This window comes from Aquarana catesbeiana, linkage group LG04 (assembly GCF_042186555.1).
Source record: "Aquarana catesbeiana isolate 2022-GZ linkage group LG04, ASM4218655v1, whole genome shotgun sequence".
NCBI classification, from domain to species: domain Eukaryota; kingdom Metazoa; phylum Chordata; class Amphibia; order Anura; family Ranidae; genus Aquarana; species Aquarana catesbeiana.
Genome location: NC_133327.1, coordinates 144784549 through 144808090, shown reverse-complemented (window position 1 = coordinate 144808090; position 23542 = coordinate 144784549). Strand labels below are relative to the sequence as shown.

Genomic DNA, 23542 nt, shown 5'->3' with positions numbered 1-23542 from the left:
GTCACACCTTTATGACACGTATCCCAAAGCCACCAGAAGTTATGCAATTTGCATTTGATAAGCCATCTGTCAGATGTTGATATGACAAAAACAGAGGAGCGAGAATTGTATATATATATATATATATATATATATATATTGTATTATGCATACGTCAAGGCAAAGTAAATAATAATTGCAGTAAATCTCTGCAATACACGCACATTTTCCCAAGTTTTTTTCCTTTAATGAACCAGCAAGTGCAGAAAAACATGCTGATCTGCAAAAAAAGCTCAAAGATTTTTTGTGGATTGGGTGTTGTCAGATCAACAGGGTTTTTTGCACTTATCGAATGGATATAATAAAATGATTCTAATGGTATATTTAACAGACAGAAATGGAGCTAATTAGGGATGAGCCCACGGTTGGAGACGATCGCAGGTTCAACTCGAACATCGGGTGTTAATTTTGCTCGCAAACGAACCGAACATATGGAGTGTTCGCAGGAAATTCGAGCACAGCGGAACGCCCCATAATGCACTGTGAGATCGCAGTACATTGACGTCTGATGATTGGCCAAAGCATGTACCTTACCTGCATGCTTTGGCCAATCACAGCACGCTCTGTTGCAAAAGCCATAATTCATGGTGCCTTTGGCCAATCATGGATTAGCGGGAATAAGTCAGCAGCCCACACTATATAAGGCTGCTTTGTGGATGGAGATAGATTGAGCTAGATTAGGCAGGCAGGTTCGTTAGTGGCGTGCAGGCAGTGTATTTATATATATATATATATATATATATATATATATATATATATATATATATATATATACTCTGCATTTAGTGTAGACTAGATATTTAGTGTAGACTCTATATTCAGGCAGTGTAGTGTATATATAATACAGTGTATTGAAGTAGTTAAGGGGAACCCCTGTGCCATTTTTTTTTTTTTTTTAATGGCGTGGGGGTCCCCCAAAATCCATACCAGGCCCTCTAGGTCTGGTATGGATTTTAAGGGGAACCCCGTGCCAACATTTAAAAAAATGGTGTGGGGCCCCCCAAAATCCATACCAGGCCCTTTACTGACCATGCAGCCTGGCAGGTCAGGATGAGGGGGGACGAGCGCTTGCCCTCAACATGGGGAGGGTGCTTTGGGGTCTCAAGGGCCTCATCCCCACAACCCTTGCCCGGTGGCTGTAGGGGTCTGCGGGTAGAGAGGCTTATCAGAATCTGCAAGCCCCCTTTAACAAGGGGGCCCCCAGATCCTGGCCCCCCCTATGTGAATGAGTATGGGGTACATTGTGCTTATTTTTAATTTTTCGGTCCGTTGGGGCCATGAGTGAAGAAGGATGGACATCATGGGACACTTTTTTTTCTTTTTTAATAAAGGAATTGTCTTTTGTGTTTTTTACTTGTTGACACTTTTTTTGGTGAATGAGTAGGGGTACAATGTATTCGATACCCATTCACATGGGGGGGCGGGATCTGGGGGCTTCCAGATTCCGATAAGCCCCCCACCCGCAGACCCCCAGAACCATCGGGCAAGGGTTGTGGGGATGAGGCCCTTGTCCCCATCAACATGGGGACAAGGTGCTTTGGGGGGACCCCAAAGCACCCTCCCCATGTTGAGGGCATGTGGCCTGGTATGGTTCAGGAGGGGGGCCCTCGCTCAGCCCCCCTATCCTGTCCTCCAGGCTGCATGCTCGGACAAGGGTCTGAATTTTGGGGGGGGGAAGCCAATTTTTTTTAACATTTTGGCGTGGAGTTCCCCTTAAAATCCATACCAGACCCAAGGGGCTGGTATGGATTTTGGGAGAGACCCCACGCTGTTTTTTTTTTTTCGGCGTGGAGTTCTCCTTAATATCCATACCAGACCCAAAGGGCCCACGCCGTTTTTTTCCCCTTGATTTTTATCTATATTGCCGGGACCCAGCAATACTTTACAGCTGCAAGCAAGTCTAACCACTTAAGGACCAGAAGAATTTCCCCCTTAATGACCAGGCCATTTTTTGCGATATGGCACTGCCTCATTTTAACTGACAAATGCGCGGTCGTGCGATGCTGTACAAAAACAAAATTGATGTCCTTTTTTTCCCACAAATAAAGCTTTCTTTTGGTGGTATTTGATCACCTCTGTGGTTTTAATTTTTTGCACTATAAACAAAAAAAGAGCGACAATTTTGAAAAAAATACAATATTTTATACTATTTGCTATAATAAATATCCAAAAAAAAGGTAAAAAAAGAATTTTTTTCATCAGTTTAGGCCGATTATATATTCTTCTACATATTTGTAGTAAAAAAAATTGCAATAAGCGTATTGATTGGTTTGCACAAAAGTTATAGCATCTACAAAATAAGGGATAGATTTATGGCATTTTTATTATTTTTTATTTTTTTACTAGTAATGCCGGCTATCTGCAATTTTTAGCAGAACTGCGACATTGCGGTGGACAGAATGAAAATATTTGCCAGCACACCATGGAACGGCGTAGATAGCGTCCAAACGTGTAATTTATTGCATGATCACAACTCAACTCTCCTTGAGTTGTGATCATGCAATAAATTACACATTTGGACGCTATCTACGCTGTTCCATGGTGTGCTGGCAAATATTTTAATTTTGACTTGAACCAGTATCCAGCTGGTTGTTGCTGCAGCACCCATATTTTGTGAGCTCATCCAGGAAAGTGTGCGATGGGAATATGAAGTATTAATTGCGGTGAACAGATCGGACACTTTTGGCACATTTTTGGGAGCATTGACATTTATACAGTGATCAGTGCTATAAAAATGCACTGATTACTGTGTAAATGTCACTGGTAGGGAAGGAGTTAACACTAGGGGGCGATCAAGGGGTTAAATGTGTTCCCTGCTAGGTGTTTCTAACTGTATGGGGATGTGACCTACTAGAGGAGGAGCCAGATCACTGTTCCTACTTAGTAGGAACAGACGATCTGGCTCCCCTCTCCTGAAAGAATGGGGATCCCCGTTCTGGCTCTCGTGCCCGCGATCGCACTTTGCGGCCGCCGGCCATGCGCATCGTGTCCCCCGCCTGCCAATGCTGTTCAAAGGGCCGACGAACAGCTATGGCAATTCGCGGGAACATGGAAGTGCACGTGGAACGGCAAGTGGTTAAATTACATTTTTTCCTTTAGAAATGTAATTTTGCTGCGGGACTGTAAAAGACATCAGACAGATGCACTACTTTACAGGCAGACTAAGGGGACACACCCCCCCACCCCCGGCATGATATTTAAAGGAATATTTCATTTTTATTGTTTCACTTTAAGCATTCTTAAAATCACTCCTCCTGAAAAAACGGTTGTTTTTAAAACCTTTTTTTGCATTGATACATGTTCCCTGGGGCAGTACTCGGGTCCCCATACACTTTTTGTGGCAATAACTTGCCTATAAAATTAGCACTTTTGATTTTTCATGTTCGTGTCCCATAGACTTTATCGGTGTTCGCATCTTCGCACAAATTTTTTGCCTGTTCGCATGTTCTGGTGCGTACCGAACTGGGGGGGGGGGGTGAGCTCATCCCTAGAGCTAATATAAGAAGCTCATTGTTAGGGTTTACATACAGTTAACAGTATAAAGAAGTCCTAACAATGAACATGAATATCTATAAAATATACCATTAAAGGTGTTTTTTTAACAATATCTGTTTAATAAATTCAGAAAATAAACCTGCTGATCCTGACAGGAATTCAATGCTGTCCAGTGTCCTGTGCACAACACTCTCTCGCTATACTGTATTTATGGAGGAAAAGCTTTGTCATCCTAGGACAGGGGAAATTTTAATGTTGGAGACATTTGGAGCCTGTAACTGTTTCATACGTGTTAGATGTAAGACCAGAAAGTTTGAGTCAGTGGACAGGACCACCATATGTGGAGCAAGGTCCCAGTTCGGGTTGTTAAGCTCATAAGTGTGGGTGAGGTCTGCTGGGATCTGCACTCCTAGGTTCTTGATCCCTTTAAAGCCCATTTAAAGGGGAAGTTGTCTGAAAGATGTTGTCTGTCGCCTTTGGGGAGACAGGTTTCAAGGGTTTGAGACGTAGAGGATATAGATCTATATAGAGGCCCATTTTTTGGTGTTGTTTGCCTATTAATATACCTTTTATAGCCCTGATTGTTCTAGGATATAGAGCAAGTGCGGGCAGGCCTGACATGTGCCATTGCAAATTAGTATTGGATTGAATTTAGATCCATTATTGTGGACTGCTGCAGTTAGGGAATAGATGGCCATATTTAATCAAGTAAAATCCCCAATCCAAGCAATTTGTCTTCAGCATTTATAGAGAGAGGCCAAAGGTGATGTTTTTGTTTAGCAGCATAATTAATATGGGTAAGGGCCCATATGGTACTATCCTGTGCCTCTCTTAGGGACTATGCCATACATGTTCTGTATGAATTAGGAATGTTATGTGTGTCAGTTTGGATAACTTTGGCATAGATCTGTAGATCAAGACTTATAAGTGATAACTAGAACATTGGGTGCAGTTCTTTTGGTTTTTATGGTTCAGTATGATGTGTGTTTCTCTAAGAAAGGGTGTCTGTGGCAAGTTAGCATTATAATCATGGATAAACCCCAGACTTTTACCTGAAAATAGGGAGGATGTGTTTTGGATTTCAAGTGAGTTAATGAGTACAGACAGAGCATTAATGGCGGACTGAGACAAAGGGGGGGGTGTTTGATGGACCTCATATCCTGCAGATTAGGTAGGCAACCAGAAGGGAAGTTAAAGTTGGGGCGGGGGTGAATATTACAAGGCTATATGATATTTTTGAAATGCTGAGGTTAAGACCCCTTTCACACTGGAAGCGTTTTTCAGGTGCTTTAGTGCTAAAAATAGCGCCTGTAAAGTGCCTGAAAAAAGCCTGAGCTGCAAACCCAGTGTGAAAGCCAGAGTGCTTTCACACTGGGGCGCTGTGCTGGCAGGGCGTCACAAAAAGTCCTGCAAGCAGCTTCTTTGCAGTGCTGTAGGAGCGGTGAATACACCGCTCCTATAGCGCCCCTGTCCATTGAAATCAATGGGCAGTGGCGCCGTACCACCAGCAAAGCGCCGCTGCAGCGGCGTTTTGCGGGCGGTTTTAACCCCTTTTTGGGCCACTAGCGGGGGTTAAAACTGCCCCGCTAGTGCCGAATAACGCTGCTAAAACGACGGTAAAGCGGCGCTAAAATTAACTCCGCTTTACCGCCGATGCCCAGGCGATAGGGTTAAAGATGCCCAAATCCCTTCCAGAGCTTATGTGGTGCAGTGCAGCTGACAATGGTCCGGGGATCTAAAGCAGGAGCCAAGTCACTCCTGCAGCTTGTCAGTTCAAAGTGAAGGAGGCACTTTGTGTTACACACTCCTAACCCCTACACTGCAAATGTTATACCCTCCTGCTTCCTATGCCTCATGCACACCTGACCCTTGAGCTCTGGGAAATCTGCACTCCCACCCTCTGTGCTCTGTATGTTCCTTACCACTAATCCCTGCACTCTGCGTGTTACGCATCCCTGACCTCGGTACTGTGTACGTTACATACTCCTGACCCCTGCTCTCTGTTTTAGCCTTTGGCTTTTGTGAGTATGTACTCATTGGTTTTCTTTCGTTAATATAATTATTTTTGGTAATGCACTAGGCCTTTGTGCCCTTTTGTTTTGTTGATGTTTATATGCCAAGATTCCAGGGTCTGAAGAGGGCAGTATTGACGTAGCTTATCAATTCTCAATGGGAGCTGACGTCAGAATGGTCATCTACAACAGCTTGTTGTGTGTGATAGGCACTCCTGACCTCTGCATTCTGTGCGTTACGCACTTCTGACCCCTGTGCCCTGTGCAATGTGATCTAGGCTTCACCCACTGTTAACGCAATTTGCCACAGCGTGCTTAGTGTGCTGCCTACTTTTTTTTCCTCTGCATCTCCTAGGCTGAACCCCCCCCCGGAAAAAAAATATCTACGGCCCTGAGGGACAAATTTGTTTGTCCTGAAAAGTTGATGTTTGTTGGTTTCACTGCATGAACAGCGAGTATCTAAATCTTTGTGGAAAATTTCAATGGGAATCAAATTTGCGCTTTCTCTAAGGCAGTCCATAGTCCTCTATGTCTTTTTTCAAACCATCCCTTGGTAGGTTTTGATAGCTTGATTCAGATCATTATCAGTTTGAATGGCTTATTTCCGATTCATATTCAACTTTTGGACAGATAGCCTCACATGCTGAGATCCTCTTCTCTGCCGCTACCACTCAGGTCTCGTGCCGCCATTGTTTTGTGTGACATTATCAGGGGGAAGCTGTTGGCTTTTCCGGGCTCAGCTGGATGGCCTCCCAATGTGCCACTCCTCCTTTTGTGAATTAAGGACTATGCCTCCTGGGGCACTTAGAGTGCATATCCCAGATAGCACAGGGAGCACAGTGCATGTCATTCGCCTAGGCAATTGACAAGAATGGAGAGCTTGACTGAAACCTATTAATTGAAAAAAATGTAAACAAACAAAAAAAGAGAGATATATTTGCACAATGGAGAGGAGGAGGGTTGGGGAGGAGGAAAGTTTTTCTTTTTTTTTGGTTAAAGACATCTTAATGATTCAAGTGGCCCAGGACTTAAAGCAGCAAATCAACTCAAAACCATAGCATTTTCAGCACTATACTTCATAGTTATGAGGTTGTTCTTCTGATACTGTCTGCAGTTTATAACAAACATGTCTAGTGTTACTGTGACCAAACAACCCTATCTTTAATTGATTAGTCTTCAGAACATTGATCCAGAAGGTCTGGTGTTTGCCTAATCATTTAATGGAAAACTGTAGTCTTGCTATAATGTTCTTTTTTTACAGCAAAGGCTTTTTCTTAACACATCTCTCATACAGAAAATATGAAATTGTTGAAATCTCATTCTGATTGCAGATGCATGCATCTTGATCCCAACTGTCACAAGGGTTACCTAAACACCCTGTGATTAAATTTTGGGGTTCTTGGAGACTTCTTTTAACATCAAGGGGTGATTTCTTGGGCTGAATTTGCTGAACGTTGTTTGAACTCTACATTACTTGTAGATCATTTTTCTTACAGTCGAATGATTGATTTCAAATAATTTGGTTTGGGTGCCAAATGAGCATGAGCTTTTGGGCAACAAGCTTCACACAATGTGGTTTGCTGCGATTTGTCATGCCACAATCGTGGCAATACCACGTTCTATTAAAGATGATTAGATTTTGATAATAGATTATGAAAATAAATACATGTGATAGTTTAATTAGTCATTAACTCAAGTTTATCACGTTTATCTGTAGGCACTTCAGATCTTGAATCAAGATTTAATCTTTTCAAAAATGTCAAAAAGATCAACAATTTGCATGTTTTCAGATATTTTTTCACATGACTGTATGTATGTATATTGTATATACAATATGTCATCAGGATTCTTCAAGCGGTGGTAAACCACAGCATTTAAAAAAAAAAAAATCCCCTGCAAGGCAAGGGCATAATGTGCTACTATGTATCACATAGTAGCACATTATGAAATACTTACCTTAGAACTAAGCCCTTCAGCAGTGCGCTGTTACCACTGACAGAGCTTCCATCTTCACCCGGTTTTCCTTCTGGGTTTGCGGGTTCCGGCAGCTTGGCCGAGCTGCGATGACGTCACTCCTGCACGTGTGTGGCATGAATCACGGCACAACACCCTGAAGGAATGGCATGGGTATGCCATTTCTGCAGAGCGCGTGTGGCGTCACCGGCTCCAAAAGAGCAAATATCTCCTAAACGGTGCACATTTATGGTATATTCATTTTACCTACAGGTAATCTTTATTATAAGCTTACCTGTAGGTAAAAATCACAAAGTGGACTCTACTACCGCACTAGGGCTCATGTACACTGCAACTAAAAAAAAAAAGCTACTTTTAAAGGCATTTGAGCTTTTATTTCTGTGCCTAAAAGCTGGAAAAAGCTTGTGCTTTTTTGTAATCTAGCACACATTTTTATTGTGCTTTTTTAAGCATAAGCGCTTTTTTTCACAAACCCTCTCCTCAGATAATTTTTCCATTTTTTTTTTTTTGTGCGTTTTCACACTTTTTCAAGCTTTTTCCTGCTTCTTTATGCTTTTTCTGCTCGAAACTGCCTCTCAAAAATGCGAGTTTAGTGGGGGGTTTTTTCTGCCTGAAAGCTCATATGCCTGTAAACTCCTGAAAACGTCGTAGTTTGCATGGACACATTAACTAACATGGAGGGGAGCTTCCAGGCAGAAAAAAATTAGAGCAGCTTCTTTGAGCTTCTTTGAGATCCAGTGTGCATGAGCCCTAAAAGCTATTAAAAACTATTATATACAGTAGATGGATAGGTTTCCTTTTCAATAATATCTTTTTTAATACCTATACTTTAACAAACAGTAAAGCAAGTAATTGAAGAAATTACACTTGCATACTTTCACTTTGTGTTGCATTGAAGTATTTATGTGAAAATAAAATGATTTACATATGCTGAAGCTATGCATATAAGAATTTGTTTTCATTGTGTGTCTTATCACCATCTCTATTGGCTAATAAAAAAACACGAAAAGAAGCCAATGTACCATCAGTGGTGAATTGTGGCTTGCTTTGTGCTCACTGCTGCATGCCTTAGTTTCACCCAGAACAATGTGATCTTGTGTACTAATCCATCAATGGAGTCGCGGATGGCTGTGAAAAATGATGATCATTCCAGGAACCAGCTAATTGTTGTACTGGAAAGCTCGTAGGTCATTCTGTGCCATCAAACTTCATGGTCTGTTCATTAGAACTGCTTATTTTACAAAAAAGAATAACATTAGGAAGTAGGAAAGTAGGAAAGGTCTTATTGTATTATATATAATGGGTGCAGAATAGATTAGTTCTAAGTTAGTACTTCTTATATCTACAATGCTCAGTTTATTTAACTAATTGTATATATTTTTCAATTTATTGTACTACCAATCTGAGACATGTCAAAAGTGCAAGTAAACCTACCTTAACAGAAACATAGTGTCTGCCAATGCTGACAGCTCCTCCTGAAAATGCGTATTGCCTGGCCACCATGCAAACTTATTTATATTGATTATGTCCCCTAAGAGCCCATTCACACAGGGGCAACTTTGGATCCGACTTCAAGTCGCCCCAAGTTGCCCCTAGTCGCCTCAAGTCGCGCTACATGAAAAAATCAATGTAAATGAATGAATCTGTCTTAATGCACACTACTGCAGTCGCTCCGACTTCAGAAAAGGTTCCTGTACTACTTCAATCCGACTTGAAGGCAACTTGTACCCATTGATTTCAATGGAAGTTGCCTCCAAGTCTGATCACTGTTCATACTGAGGCAACTTTACAGGAAGCAGAAAGGAAACAGAAAGTAATTTACTCCACTAAACAGCCAGCCCCCTCCTTCACAAACACAGCTGATAAGCTCTGATTGGCCACTTGTAAAGTTCCCTGTCCTGGAGGCGACTTCAAGTTGTGTTGTAAGTTGCTCCAAGTCGTGCTGTGATTCATACTCAAGTCGTGTCCAAGTTGCCTCCGAAAGTCGCGCTGGAAGTCGTGTTGCCCCTGTGTGAATGGGCTCTTAAATTGTGTTCCTCACATGAGCAGTGATAAGTTGAGAAGTACCCCTATACATTTCCTTTGATGACCAGTGCGGCTGTACCTAATTACATTGGTAGTAAGTGGAGAAAGGCTTCCTTACATTTGTGATAAGTGTACTCACCTGCTACATTTATGGTTGGGGAGAAATGTCCCCTTATATTGATTGTCAGCAGAGAAGTCCCTCCCTTCACATTATGGTTGCCACAGAAGTGCCCACTTACATTGGTGGTTAGTGGAGAAATATCCCTCAATTTGGTAGTCAGTGGAGAAGTGTCCCTTACATTGCTAGTCAGTTAAGATTGGCCTCCTTACATTGGTAGTCAGTTAAGATTGGCCTCTTTACATTGGTAGTCAGTGAAGGGTTGTTGCCAGTGGTAATTAGTGGAAAAATACTCCTTTACTTACACTGGTGAGAGGCCCATTATACTGAAAGAGAAAGCCCCATTATACCGAAGTATCCACATATTTTTCAAACTTAAATGTGAATAGTGTTTATAAACATTCTTTAAAAAGGACAGTTCAGCAATTTACAGGGGGCTCAATTTGGTAAATTTAGCTTATTGCCAGTTCAGGCTTCTGTAATTGGGCTTTACTGTAAAGTGTAAGTATAGCACTTGGGCATCAGTGACATACTTAGAGTAATTGACACCTGGGGCAGAATATTTTTTAAAGTATATGTGAACCTTCACCTTGTAAAATACTGTAACCCCTTGAGTTTAAAATAGAAAGTTAAGACGTTTGTGTATATATACTGTAACCTGGGGGACAGGTAGCAGGTACAAAGCTCCCTGGGATGAGCAGTCTTTCAGGCACAGATACCAAATCCAGTGAGGTAGTGACAAACAGTGCATTGTTTATTTGTGTTATATACAAGTCTATATACAGGTGCTGTACTGTGTTCCAGAAAACAAATAGGAACAAAAATAGCAAAACAAAACCTAGCCGTGTCTCGGCACTAACTATACAATATATACAGGCCCTAACTACCAGGCTGAGCAAGCCTACAGCTTGTCAGCTTCCACAGATACAGCTTAACAGCTTTTTACTAACCTTTTGCTCTCACAGACCAGTGTTGTCTGTGTTTCCCAGGCCGAGAGCACTGGCTGTCTGTCTCAGGTGAGTTTAAATTAGCCTGGGGGAAAGGACCAAGATCCAAACTGGATAATGGGTCAGAGATCTCTGAATGTGTATGAGAGGAGCCTGGGAGATGTATAAACCCAGAACAGGACTTTTCCCGTCTCTCTTTGGGACCCTCTGCTACATATCCTCCCCCCTTGTTTCAACCCCAGGGTTGGAACACCTGTGGCCCAACAGGAGTGAACACGGGATAGGGCATCTACATTCCCCATCTTAACACCAGGCCTGTGTTTTACTGTGAAAGAATAATTCTGTAGAGCCAAAAGCCACTGGTCCACCCGTCTATTAGTCTCCTTCTTTTGAGCCATCCATTTCAGGGGAGCATGGTCAGTTATTAAATCAATCTGGCGCCCTAACAGATAGTACCTTAGCGCATCCAAGGCCCACTTTATGGCTAAACATTCCTTTTTAATGACTGCATACTTTTTCTCATGTTCATTGAGCTTTCTGCTCAGGTACACCACAGGGTGTTCTTCACCCGCTTGTGTACCTGTGACAATACTGCCCCGATACCTACATCAGGCGCTTCCGTCTGAACCAAAAAATCTTTGGAGAAACCAGGGGAGTACAGCCCTGGCTGTGCACAAAAGCCTTCTTCAGGACTTGGAAAGACTCCTCTGTAAATGGGAACCATTTCACCATTACTGAGTCTTTCCCTTTTGTAAGGTCTGTCAGTGGGGCAGCTATAGTTGCAAAGTTCGGGATAAACCTTCTATAATACCCTGCGATCTCCAGAAAGGCTCTGACCTGCTTCTTGTTCACAGGACGGGGCCACGGTTGAATGGCTTCTACTTTGTTCAACTAAAGTTTACTGACTCCACGGCCAATAGTGTAGCCCAAATACTTGCCTTCCTCTAAACCAGTGGTTCTCAACCTCTCTAGTGCTGTGACCCCTTGATAAAATTTCCCAAGTTGTAGGGACCCCTAACAGTAAAATTATTTTTGTAGCCTGGGTTGTCAGCACCCAAGGCAAGACAAGTAATTTGCGCCCCTAACTCATGGACATTTAGCGCTCCCTGAGTCCCTTCCACTCGTACAGTATTAAAACCCCCTTATGGTACATTTTAGCATGTGCCACTCTCTCTCTTTGTTCTCCTTTCTTTCCCTTTTATCTGTTTCTATCCTAAATTTCTTGTTTTTTTCCCCCCATCCCTCTCTCTAGCCATTTTTTCTTGTTCTTTCTCTTCCTTTTTCTTTGTTCCTCACCCTCTTTTCCTCTCCCTTCCGTGTATTCTCTATTTTTTGTCCTTCTCTTACTCCTTGGTGGGGGTGGGGGTGAATGGGATGAGTGGCAATGCTGGGGGGAGTTCTGATCAGCCAGCTTAGGTGCTCTTGATCAAGGTCGTCTGCTGATCTGAGAACTGTAGTGGGGACTTTTACTACCTGATTTATAATCACAGGTAGTGTTACTCACTGTGTCTCCGGCTTCACTGTGGCTCCGACTTTGTGATGTCTCGTAGCAGTGACACCTATGCCGAAATCAAGAGATAGAGTCTCCTCCAGCCCCTCCCACTTAACATTCCTCACCAGTCAGCTGACCTCTAGTCTCTGCCCCCCAGCTATGCCTTGAATTGATTGGGCGGCTGCGAAGAGACTAAGTGGGCAGCCGCGGGCTCAAGGATCAACCCAGCTAGGTGGCCACAGGCACCAGGAACAGCCATGCTGGCTGGCCGCAAAAAGACTGGGAGAGTGGTGCGGGCATCAGGAACAGCCCAGGATTCGGTGACCCCTGGCAAATCACCATTCGACCCCTGAGGGGGTCCCGACCCCCAGGTTGAAAACCACTGCTCTAAACCAATGGCACATTTTTTTGGATTCGCAGTAAAACCTTCTTTGAAGAGGGAATCAAGGACAGCCTAGACACGGGGCAAGTGAGACTCCCAGTCAGTGCTATGTACCACTATATCGTCCAGATAGGCTACTGCATACTGTCGGTGACATCTTAGGGTCCTGTCTATGGCCCTCTGAAATGTTGTGGGGGCATTTTGCAACCCAAGAGGCATTTTTTTTGTACTGAAACGACCCCTCCAAGGTCACAAATGCAGTCTTCTCTTTGGTGCTACCAGTCAGGGGTATTTGCCAATATCCATTGGTCCAGTCCAGGTGTGGTACTAAGTAATTTGTATGAAATTTGTTAATGATAACAAGAAAAGCAGTATAAAAAAGATACCCTGCAGCCACCAATAGACCCCTTCTCTCCCCCCTAGCAACAATGGACCACCTGCAAAAAATACCCCCCTTCAGGAACAATAGACCCCCAGCAGCAACAACAGATCCCCTCCCCTCCCAATAGACCCCTTCTCCCCCCCTAGCAACAATGGACCACCTGCAAAAAATACCCCCCTCCAGCATCAATATACCCTCCAGCTACAATAAACTGCTCCCTCAACAGTAAATCCCCTTAACAACTTCTCACCCCCCCAGCAACAGTAGATCCCCTGCCAGCAACAACAGACCTCCCCCTGCAAAAATAGATTGCTTCCAGTCACAATAGGTCCCCCAGCAGCAACAATAGACCTCCCCAGCTACAATAAACCCCTGCAAAAAAATAGCACCTCCAGTAATAATAGATCCCCAGCAGCCAGCATCAATAGACACTGTAACACAATCCAGCACCCTTGCCATTACATACATTCAGTGCTGAAGGTGCCGGAACTGCGTTCCCCCGCGTTCCCGCTGAAAAAAAGCCATGGGTACGTGTCAAACTTTGTCACTGCATTAATCTTTTTGAAGTCGTTACAAAACCTCCAAGTACCATACGGTTTGGGGACTAACACGATGAGGCTAGACCAGTCACTATTGGATTCCTCAATAACATCTAGCTCCAACATCCTTTTAACTTCATTACTGATGTCCTTTCTTCTAGCTTCAGGAATCAGTATGGTTTGAGCTTGACACGGACTCCAGGTTCAGTAACAATATCGCTGAACCCTTGAAGTCGTACCAGTTAACTCTGAAAATGTCACTCTATTCCTAAAAAAAAAAAAAAGTTTTCCTTGTTCATATTAAAGTCAGCACCAACGTAGGTTCTGAGTCAGCAGATGGCTTGCTGTTGTGCAGTGTTGGATAACACCAATTGTTTGAGGATTTTCTCCATGTTTAGTCACTCTAGGTACTGGCGCTTTAAGTAGTAACTTACTACAGCTGGTCGCAGCCTCCACCACGTGTAACCTGGGGGACAGGTAGCAGGTACAAAGCTTCCTGGGATGAGCAGTCTTTCAGGCACAGATATCAAATCCAGTGAGGTAGTGACAAACAGTGTGCTGTTTATTTGTGTTATATACAAGTCTATATACAGGTGCTGTACATCTTCCACAAGACAAAATAGGAACAAAAATAACAAAACAAAATCTAGCCGTGTCTCGGCACTAACTATACAATATATACAGGTTCTAACTACCAGGCTGAGCAAGCCTACAGCTTGTCATCTTCCACAGATACACAAACAGCTTTTTACAAACCTTTTGCTCTCACAGACCAGTGTTGTCTGTGTTTCCCAGGCCGAGAGCACTGGCTCTCTGTCTCAGGTGAGTTTAAGTTTGTCTGGGGGAAAGGACCAAGATCCGAACTGAATCGTGGATCAGAGATCCCCGAATGTGTATGAGAGAAGCTTGGGAGATGTATAAACCCCAAACAGGACTTTTCCCGGCTCTCTCTGAGACGCCCTGCTACAATACATATAAAAAAAATTATGAATATAGGTACTGGCGCTTTAAGTAGTAATTTACTACAGCTGGTCGCAGCCTCCTTTTTTTTTTTTTTTTTTAAGTGATCATATTCCTTCTGTTCTCAGCTCCATAATAGGCTTGGAGAGGTGGGGGTGGAGACTAAGAGGTAGCGCGTTAACAGGAGGTAGAGAAAGAGCAATACACTAATTTTCCCAGTGAAGAACTGTGTAGGGGGCGTGGCAGCAGAAGTCTTGACCTTCGGAAGCAGGCAGGCTGTGCTCCCAACAGAAAACTGACCACACTGGAATGGATGTGTTTCTATGCCTAGCCTAGCATGGGCAGTTTGTAATAGAAAAGCATGGGAACTGGCAAGATCACCAGGTATTTCACACAAAGGAAAAAATACAAAGAGAACAAGATACTTTTTAATACAAGTACATGGTACAACATACACCCATCAGGAATATGAAATGTTGTGGTAACATACACTTTAACATGAATGCTCCTCAATGTGTCAAAGTTATTTTCAGTAGTAATCGTCAAATGAATACCAAGGATAGGCATAAAAAATTGTGTCAGTGAAGATTTGTTATCTGAATGTTTTATATATAATCCTGTTGCCTAAAAAAAAATACAATTCAAAGTTTTAATAGCAGCAGCACTGAGAAACATGGGGATAATAACAGTGTGCCAAATAAAATACAATTTAAGGGTTTAAAAGGAGTGCATCTAGTGCTCCGTGGCAAAACAAAAATTTAATAACAGCTTCTTTTGATAGTGACAGGCCTACAGGGGACTAAATTATAATAGTTTACATTTTTATAATCTTTATTTATAAATAATAAATTATAATAGTTTAATATAGTCCTATAAACCTCATTGACTTCACAATACATAAGAAAAAAAGCCAAACCTGACAATATACCGGCCCCAAACAAGTAATAGGATACAGTACACAGGCAACAACTAGTTAATTGTTTCAATTTACAGGCAATATATTGGCAATATTTAGAATATGTGCACAGAAAACAGCCAACCAACAAGCAATTGTGTCTATATATGTTATGTCTGTGCATTACATTATTATTATTATCATTATAATACAGGATTTATATAGCGCCAACAGTTTTCTCAGTGCTTTACAACATGAAGGCGGACAGTACAATTACAATACAATTAAATACAGGAGGAATCAGAGGGCCCATACATTTTTACATGCTTCAACAAATGTTCATGTTTTTTTAGTATGTCAGAGTCAGATATAATAGTTTGTTCCTCTTGTCTTCACAGCTTTGCCTAGGGCCTAGGTTATAGTAGTATAGTAGAATCAGAAATATACATAGTACACTGAGCCTGCACAGAAGACATCATGTGAATGCATGTTGATAAGGGTTGTGCAGCAGCACATGGTCCCCACTGTGGCTTTCTCCTTGCAGTCTTCAGGCTTGTGGCACAACAGAGCTCCCTTTTCTCCAGCAGTCTAGTTTACTGTCCCCTTGCACTGTTGCATCGGCCAATCACTGTCCTCTAGACCCAGCCAAGATGGCTATCCCTGCACTGGAGACACTCCATAGACAAGTATTACAAGAGTGGTCTGCTTAAAGATGGCTGCTGCACTTCTGCATTAACGAATATTCAGCTCAACCCTATCCACACTGCAGAAGGATAATACAGCAGCAATAAAGGAAAAAGTTCCACAGCAGTTATCAGCTACAGTCCAGGTTACATAGACCAGTGTTTCTCAACTCCAGTCCTCAAGGCGCACCAACAGGTCATGTTTTCAGGATTTCCACTATTTTGCACAGGTGATTTGATCAGTTTCACTGCCTTAGTAATTACCACAGCCTTTTCATCTGAGGGAAATCCTGAAAACATGACCTGTTGGTGCGCCTTGAGGACTGGAGTTGAGAAACACTGACATAGACTAATGTTAGTGGATAAATAATGTATGTCAGTGAGGGGTATCTTCCTGTAGCACAAGGCATTTTGGCACAGCATGACAGCTGGAATGAAGTAGTCAAGCTCTTTCATATCACTAGTAAAATGTGCCCTCTGTATTGAATGTCATTGTTTAAAGGGTTGTCATAGCTTCCAACTGTCCCTGATTTCGAGGGACTGTCCCTGATTTGGAGCAATGTCCCTCTGACCCTCATTCCTCCTCATTTGTCCCTCATTTTGATCTGATCTATATAGATGTATATAAAATGCACTTTATATCTAGCAAAAAGTGTTTTCCAGCGCTAAACCTTTCATCTGATTTCTAAATTGCTGCATTTGTAAATTCCAAAACCCAATATAAAGGAATACTATTGGTAAAAAAAAAGCACTTGTGGTTTTAACCAATCTTGTTTTTTTGTACAATGCTCCTTTAAGGGGGCGTTGCAAGGGGTATGTCCTATGCCTGCATACTTTTGCTGATAGGTGTCCCTCATTCCCATCTCAAAAAGTTGGGAGGTGTGGATTGTATTAAGCTGATCATTATTCATTGTTAGCCAGCCTGACAGTGAGAGCACCCCTGTTCATCTTGTTTACTGCCTGCTCCTTTTATTACAATGCAAGTGTACCAAGGTGTCAACATTGGGCCAGCCTCATACAAGTGAGGCTGCTAAAAGTGGGGTTTCTGTTTCAAAGCTATTAAGGTACACATTTGTAGGCAGGTGTTGTCTATTTTCTCCACTGCAGGTGGCGCTCGACTGCACTGAAGTCAAGAGGGATATTGTTCCTTTATAGCTTTCCTGGGTCACTGGAGAAGCTATCTGATTGGATGCTGCCACCCCATGTGACTCTGGCAGCGATCGTGGGTCAGGCAGAGCCTATTTAGGGCCCTGGCTCCTAGGCTTGGTGTGCTTTCCGCATGTGGGTAGTGTATGGACAGGTCAACCGTCTGACTGGGACAGTATAAGGGGTAAGGAGAGGTTTGTGAAAAGTAGTGAAAGAGCAGGGACATGCTATCCTTCCTGGAAGCCTCCTCATTTAGGCACAGACCTGCCAGGTTACATTCGATCCCTCGAGACAGACAGGCACTATTCAAGACCTGCTGCTACCCTCTTCTCCACAACATCCTGTGAGTGCTCCCGGTTGGTTTGTCTTCTCGCCGGGTAGTTGTGTTTGGACTTTTACTAAAATACAGTTCTGTTATTGCATATGGCCTCCAAGTGTTTACTGTCGCCACACCACGCTGCTCCTCACCACACAATTATAGTCAAAGGTATACTTAAATCTATACTTTCTGACTTATAGTACAGCTGCAGTGTGTGCCAGATAGATAGATAAAAAAAAAGTAAATACCGTGCAAGTGTTTTTGTACACATTTTATCAAATGATATGCTTTGACTTGCAGGTAGAGAAAGTGTGTGGTGAGCTACAAGAGAGTCCAGTCAAACGGATGCCCGAGAAGAAGACGAACGAACAAGATCCAACTGCTGTGCTGCCTTCTGGAACAAAACGTTATTCTCTTGCACAGTTAAGAAGGTACTACACGGTTATCCTCCTGGCACCAGTGGAATTTACTTTCCCTGATATTCTTTCCTTGCCTTAGGTTGCAGGCTTAAAAGAAAACTTTAGTCAAAGACACAATTCAGCAGGAAGCATACATAATATCCGCTTATGTTCACTTGGTATTGCTTTTTTTCAAACCTGAGCTCCCAATACCTTGTATTTGGGTTAACCACTTGACTGCCATGGAGAAAAATGTTAATGGCATGACTGTATCTCAATGACCTCCTCCAGATGCATAGGAGCATTGGGCATCGACTCAGGGTCCAGGTAATTAGAGCTGGGTGGAGAGAAGATTCTGTTGCTGATCTCAATCATTAGGTGTCTATTTATACTTCTGATGTCACAGTAGAGCAAATGTGTCCTCACCCATGCACAGCACTAGAAAAAACATACAGGTATTTAATCCATTCGCTGTCATGAATGTTTATTGAAAGTGCTTCCATTAGAAAATAAAGATAATTTGAGGGACACAATATTTATAACGATTTTAGTTTGCAAATGTAAACAATTCAAAAAGTTGATATATAGTCATATTTTGTATTTAGTAAGATATTATGCTTTCTTTTTGTGCACAAATTATGTTATTTTGCAAGAAAAGGATGGAAGGTGTGAAAAATGTAGAACCACCCTATTCTAGTTGCACAAACCCCTGCATGTAAATCGAGGGATCAGTGATGGGGCTATGTAACTAGAACAGTTTCACAATTTCCAGACCTCTCATCCTGTTCTTGAAAAATAACATGTGCCTTTCTGTGGGGATTGGATCAAGGTTTTGGTGCTAATTACTTGGATATAAATACTGGTGTATTTTCCTGAAACACATTAGAAATGAAGAAATGGCTTGGACAAGCTATGACACATCTTCAGCATTACAGAACAAGTCCAGTTGAATTTGACTAACTACTACTAGATATCCAGGACCAATGCACTGCAGTCCTTCACATATACTGTTGTTAGGGCTGGTGTGAGAAGTTCCTGTGCTGTCTGTGCTCAGTAAAATATATAGAATCATAAAAAATGATCTACAATGTCTACCAAATAATCAACAACATCTGTTATAACAATCGATGAAACATTGCAATAAAGGTTCATAAGGTGCTGTGATTCTTCAATATTGCGATGATTCCTTTAACCACTTCAGCCTCGGAAGGATTTACCCCCTTCCTGACCAAGCCTTTTTTTGCGATACGGCACTGCGTTGCTTTAACTGACAATTGCGTGGTCGTACAATGTTGTACCCAAACAAAATTTGCAGCCTTTTTTTCCCAGAAATAGAGCTTACTTTTGGTGGTATTTTATCATCTCTGCGATTTTTATTTTTTGTGCTATAAACAATAAAAGAGCAAACATTTTGAAGAAAAAAAAGCAATATTTTTTACTTTTTGCTATAATAAATATCCCAAAAAAATATATAAAAAAACAATTTTTTTCCTCAGTTTACGCCGATATGTATTCTACATATTTTTGGTAAAAAAAATCGCAAAAAGCGTATATTGATTGCTTTGCGCAAAAGTTATCATGTCTACAAAATAGGGGACAGATTTATGGCATTTTTATTATTATTTTTTTTCATTAGTAATGGCAGCGATCTTACATAGTATAGTTACATAGTAGGTGAGGTTGAAAAAAGACACAAGTCCATCAAGTCCAACCTATGTGTGTGATTATGTGTCAGTATTACATTACATATCCCTGTATGTTGCGGTCATTCAGGTGATTATCTAATAGTTTCTTGAAGCTATCAATGCTGCGATTTCTATCATGACTGCGACATTGCGGCGGACAGATCGGACACTTTTGACACTATTTTGGGACCATTGGCATTTATACAGCGATCGGTGCTAAAAAATGCACTGATTACCGTGTAAATGTCACTGGCGGGGAAAGGGTTAAATACTAGGGGGCGATCAAGGGGTCAAATGTGTTCCCTGGGCGTGTTCTAACTGTAGGGGGGATGGGCTCACTAGAACATGACAGAGATCACTGCTGGGAGCAGTAGATCCCTGTCATGTTGCTAGGCAGAACAGGGAAATGCCTTGTTTACATCTCCCCATTCTGCCTCTCCGTGTCACGATCACGGTTCACCGGTGGACATCGAGTCTGCGGGACCCGCGGGCACACGCGTGCACTGCCAATAACGCAGCAACGTACGAGTACGTTGTTTTGCGTACCTGTGCCACTTTGCCGACGTATATCGGCAAGTGGTTAAAGTGTCATCCGTGCTGGAAAAGTTCTTTATAAGATGCAATCTGTGCAATAATATATGACAAAAGTGATGAAAGTGCTGTGCTCCCCTCCCTCTTGTGCCCTCACTCACCAGCTATCCACGTAAACATCGCCTGTACTGGTGAAATATATGTTTTGAAGATATGTCTTTTCCTCTTCCACTTGGCCCCAGTAGTTGGACAGTTGGACGTACTCATAGGATAAGAAATAGAGCATACATGGCGTGATATTGTTTAAAAAGGCTTTAATTATAAAGTAATATCTACTCACATGTTAGTCTGTCAAGACAAGCATATAAAACGCCGTGCAATCCGCGGTTTGCATTCCAGAATGCAGGATTTCATCACTTTTGTCATATATTATTCCACGGATTGCACCTTATAAAGAATTTTTTCTGCACGGATGACCAGGGGCGTTGCTAGGTCTGAAAAAGATCTGGGGCTAGAGACCATAGCAGCGGTCACCAACCTTTTTGCATGCCGGGAGACAGGTGGTAGGCAATTTTTCATTGGCGATGGCTGGTGTTGGCGCTTCAGTCATCATGGCACAATGGTTGATATGGTGTCAGGGTGATTGAAGTACATTATTTCTATTGTTACATTCTAATATATAGTGTGGTTCAACTCACCATACTGCAGAATCAGTGGGAGCCCTGGGCGTGTCACTTGCCACATCTCCTGCCACCAGGTGCAGTGTGTCACTTGCCACTGTCGCCTGTCACCAGATGCAGCGTATTACTTGCCACTGTCACCTGCTGCTAGATGTGGATTGTCACTTGCCATGTCGCCTGCCAGCAGATGTGCATTGTCACTTGCCACTTTCACCTTGCAGCAGATGTGGATTGTCACTTGTCACGTCTCCTGCCACCATTTACAGATTGCCATTTGCCACGTCACCTGCCACCATTTGCAGATTGTCACTTGCCATGTTTCCTGCCACCATTTGCAGATTGTCACTTGTCACATCTCTTGCCACCATTTGCAGATTGTCACTTGCCACGTCACCTGCTACCATTTGCAGATTGTCACTTGCCACGTCTCCTCGCACCATTTGCAGATTGTCACATCTCCTGCCACAATTTTCAGATTGTCTCTTGCCACATCTCCTGTCATCATTTGCAGATTGCCACATCTCCTGCCACCATTTGCAGATTGTCACTTGCCACGTCACCGGCCACCAGATGTGCATTGTCACTTGCCAACTGATGTGGATTGTCACTTGCCATGCCAGCCAGTGCCACCAAATATGCATTGATGAAGCATTGGTGGCAGGCTGACAGCACTGGTCCATTTAGTGAGAGCAAGAGAGCGGTGATGTGGGGCGGGCAGTGAGAGATGATGTCATCTCGCTGCTCCCCTTCGCACCTCCGACATTTAAGCAAGGGGATCTGGCTGCAAAGTGGAGCTCCACAATGACAGATGATGTAATCTCTCTGCTGCTTGCCGCACCTCGCTCCCAAATTGAAGAGCCCCGGCTGTGAAGAGCGCTGATGTGGAGCAGGCAGAGAGATGTCATCTCTGCTCTTTATGGTTTTGGTTTGGATATACTTATTTCACTTGGGGCGATGTATGGTGCAGACCTATCATAGATGTAGGGGTCTCAGCACACATCCTTTACATACAAGGCATTTTTTGTATCTGCACGCAATACTTAATTAATTTAATTTATTTGTTGTATATATAACTTTTGTTAGTATCAGGTACCTTATTAGGTTGATGATTGGGGGATATCACCTTTGGATTTAATTTAACCCACCAGACAACCTGTCCCCCTCCCTTACAATTATCCCTAAACCCCATAGGGAGCGCCACACCCCTTTAATTTATATCTCATCTCTGCTCGTCCGCCCGCTCGCTTCTCTCCTCTCCTCCACCTCTCTCATGCAGCCAGTCCGCCCACCGCAGCAGCTGCAACCCACTGGTTAGGCAGGGACCCTGCAGCAAGAGACTCGGGGCTTTGGGCTAACCCCCTAGAAACGCCCCTGCGGATGACAATTTAAAGGAATCAATGCAATATTGAAGAATCACAGCACCTTATGATCTTGTATTGCAATGTTTTGTCATTTGTTATAACAGATGTTGTTGATTATATGATAGATATTGTAGATTATTTTTTATGATTCTATATATTTTGCTGAGCACAGGAACTTCTCACACTAATTCTTAATTGAGTATACACTTTTTTCTTGCAGCAGTCAAAATTTTATTAAATTTAAATGTATTTATGCACACCATAGCATGGGAATATTCATAGTATTTTGTTGTTAGGGTTGCCACCTTCAAGCCAAACCCAAACACATAGCAGCGCACAGCATTTTTTTTTTTTGTTAAAGGGGTTTCTGCTTATCAAAGCCCCTACTTGCATCAGAGTTCCCAGAATTCCCCCTAAATTAGAGATCTCAAAGTCCCCCGTACATCAGAGTCTGCAGAGCACCCTTTACATCTGAGTCCCTCTTACCTTAGTGTACTCACTTGCTCAGATGCAGGAAAGAGAAGCGAGGGAGGGGGGGAGACTTCAGTCACAGATAGTGGATGGTCAGCTCACTTCCCCCGAGGATGGAGGCTCAGGTATTGGCACCATTCATCCATGATGTTCCTGCTGGATGCTGCGCTTCAAATTTCCCACCCTCACACCTCCCTTTTCTGAGGCACGGCACACCAGGGATTGGAGTGTGCGTTGACAGACACAGAGGCGTAGGGGTGGGAGAAGGAGGAGCAGATTGAGCCATCTCTCCTCTTCCGTCCATGTGCAGGGGGGGTTGTGGAAGGGTTTGACAATTGTACTGGCTCTGGACAATGTGAGAGAGGCTTAGACGACTGCAGCCAGCTCCCTGGATGGTTGGCAACCCTGGTGATTATGCACTCGTCAGTTGTGGTACTCGGTTACTTGGGAAGCCACAGTCTGGTCTGAAATTATGTGTCTGGGTTTAAAGCGATCTGAAATCCGAACACGTGATTCAAAACCTGGTGAATCCTGGACAGGTGGCAACCCTAACTGTTGTACATCTATTCTTTTGTCAAATGCTTATCTTTGGGGTTACAATAGACAAACATTTCATGTAGCTGATTAGCTTTTCTGGTGAACATTGTTTATAAAGTTAAAACCTAAACATGGGTAAGCATCTATATCTGTAACTGATTATTGATGGATTTTCTGCTTTACCTGAAGCTCCCCTTTATGCCCAACACACCTTAGGTGGGTCTTATTTGATCAAGATATCAATATATGTTAGGAAAACCTTTCTGTTGTGTAGGCCCTATGTTTTGTATAGCCATATCTGGTAAAGTACAAAACCACTTCAGACAATGAAAGCAGACCTCGCACTAGAAAGCAAGATCAGCTGATTAGATCAGGGTGCCTTCAGCCTGTATAATCACCATTCCTTGCCCCCATCTCCCACCTGTGACCCTAAGCAATAATAATTCTGGTAAAAAGCTAAAAACAAACAAT

The 23542-nt window shown here is 42.8% G+C and overlaps 1 protein-coding gene across 3 annotated transcripts in view; it reads left to right on the top strand.

The window, feature by feature from the left end:
• The window catches only part of LOC141139569 (glypican-5-like), a 469973-nt gene that overhangs the window by 121406 nt on the left and 325025 nt on the right, over positions 1 to 23542 (top strand). For all 3 annotated transcript variants that reach the window (XM_073625838.1, XM_073625836.1, XM_073625837.1), the window contains exon 4: positions 17709 to 17839. In XM_073625838.1, the coding sequence (XP_073481939.1) occupies positions 17709 to 17839 (131 nt within the window). The remainder of the gene's footprint in view (positions 1 to 17708; positions 17840 to 23542) is intronic.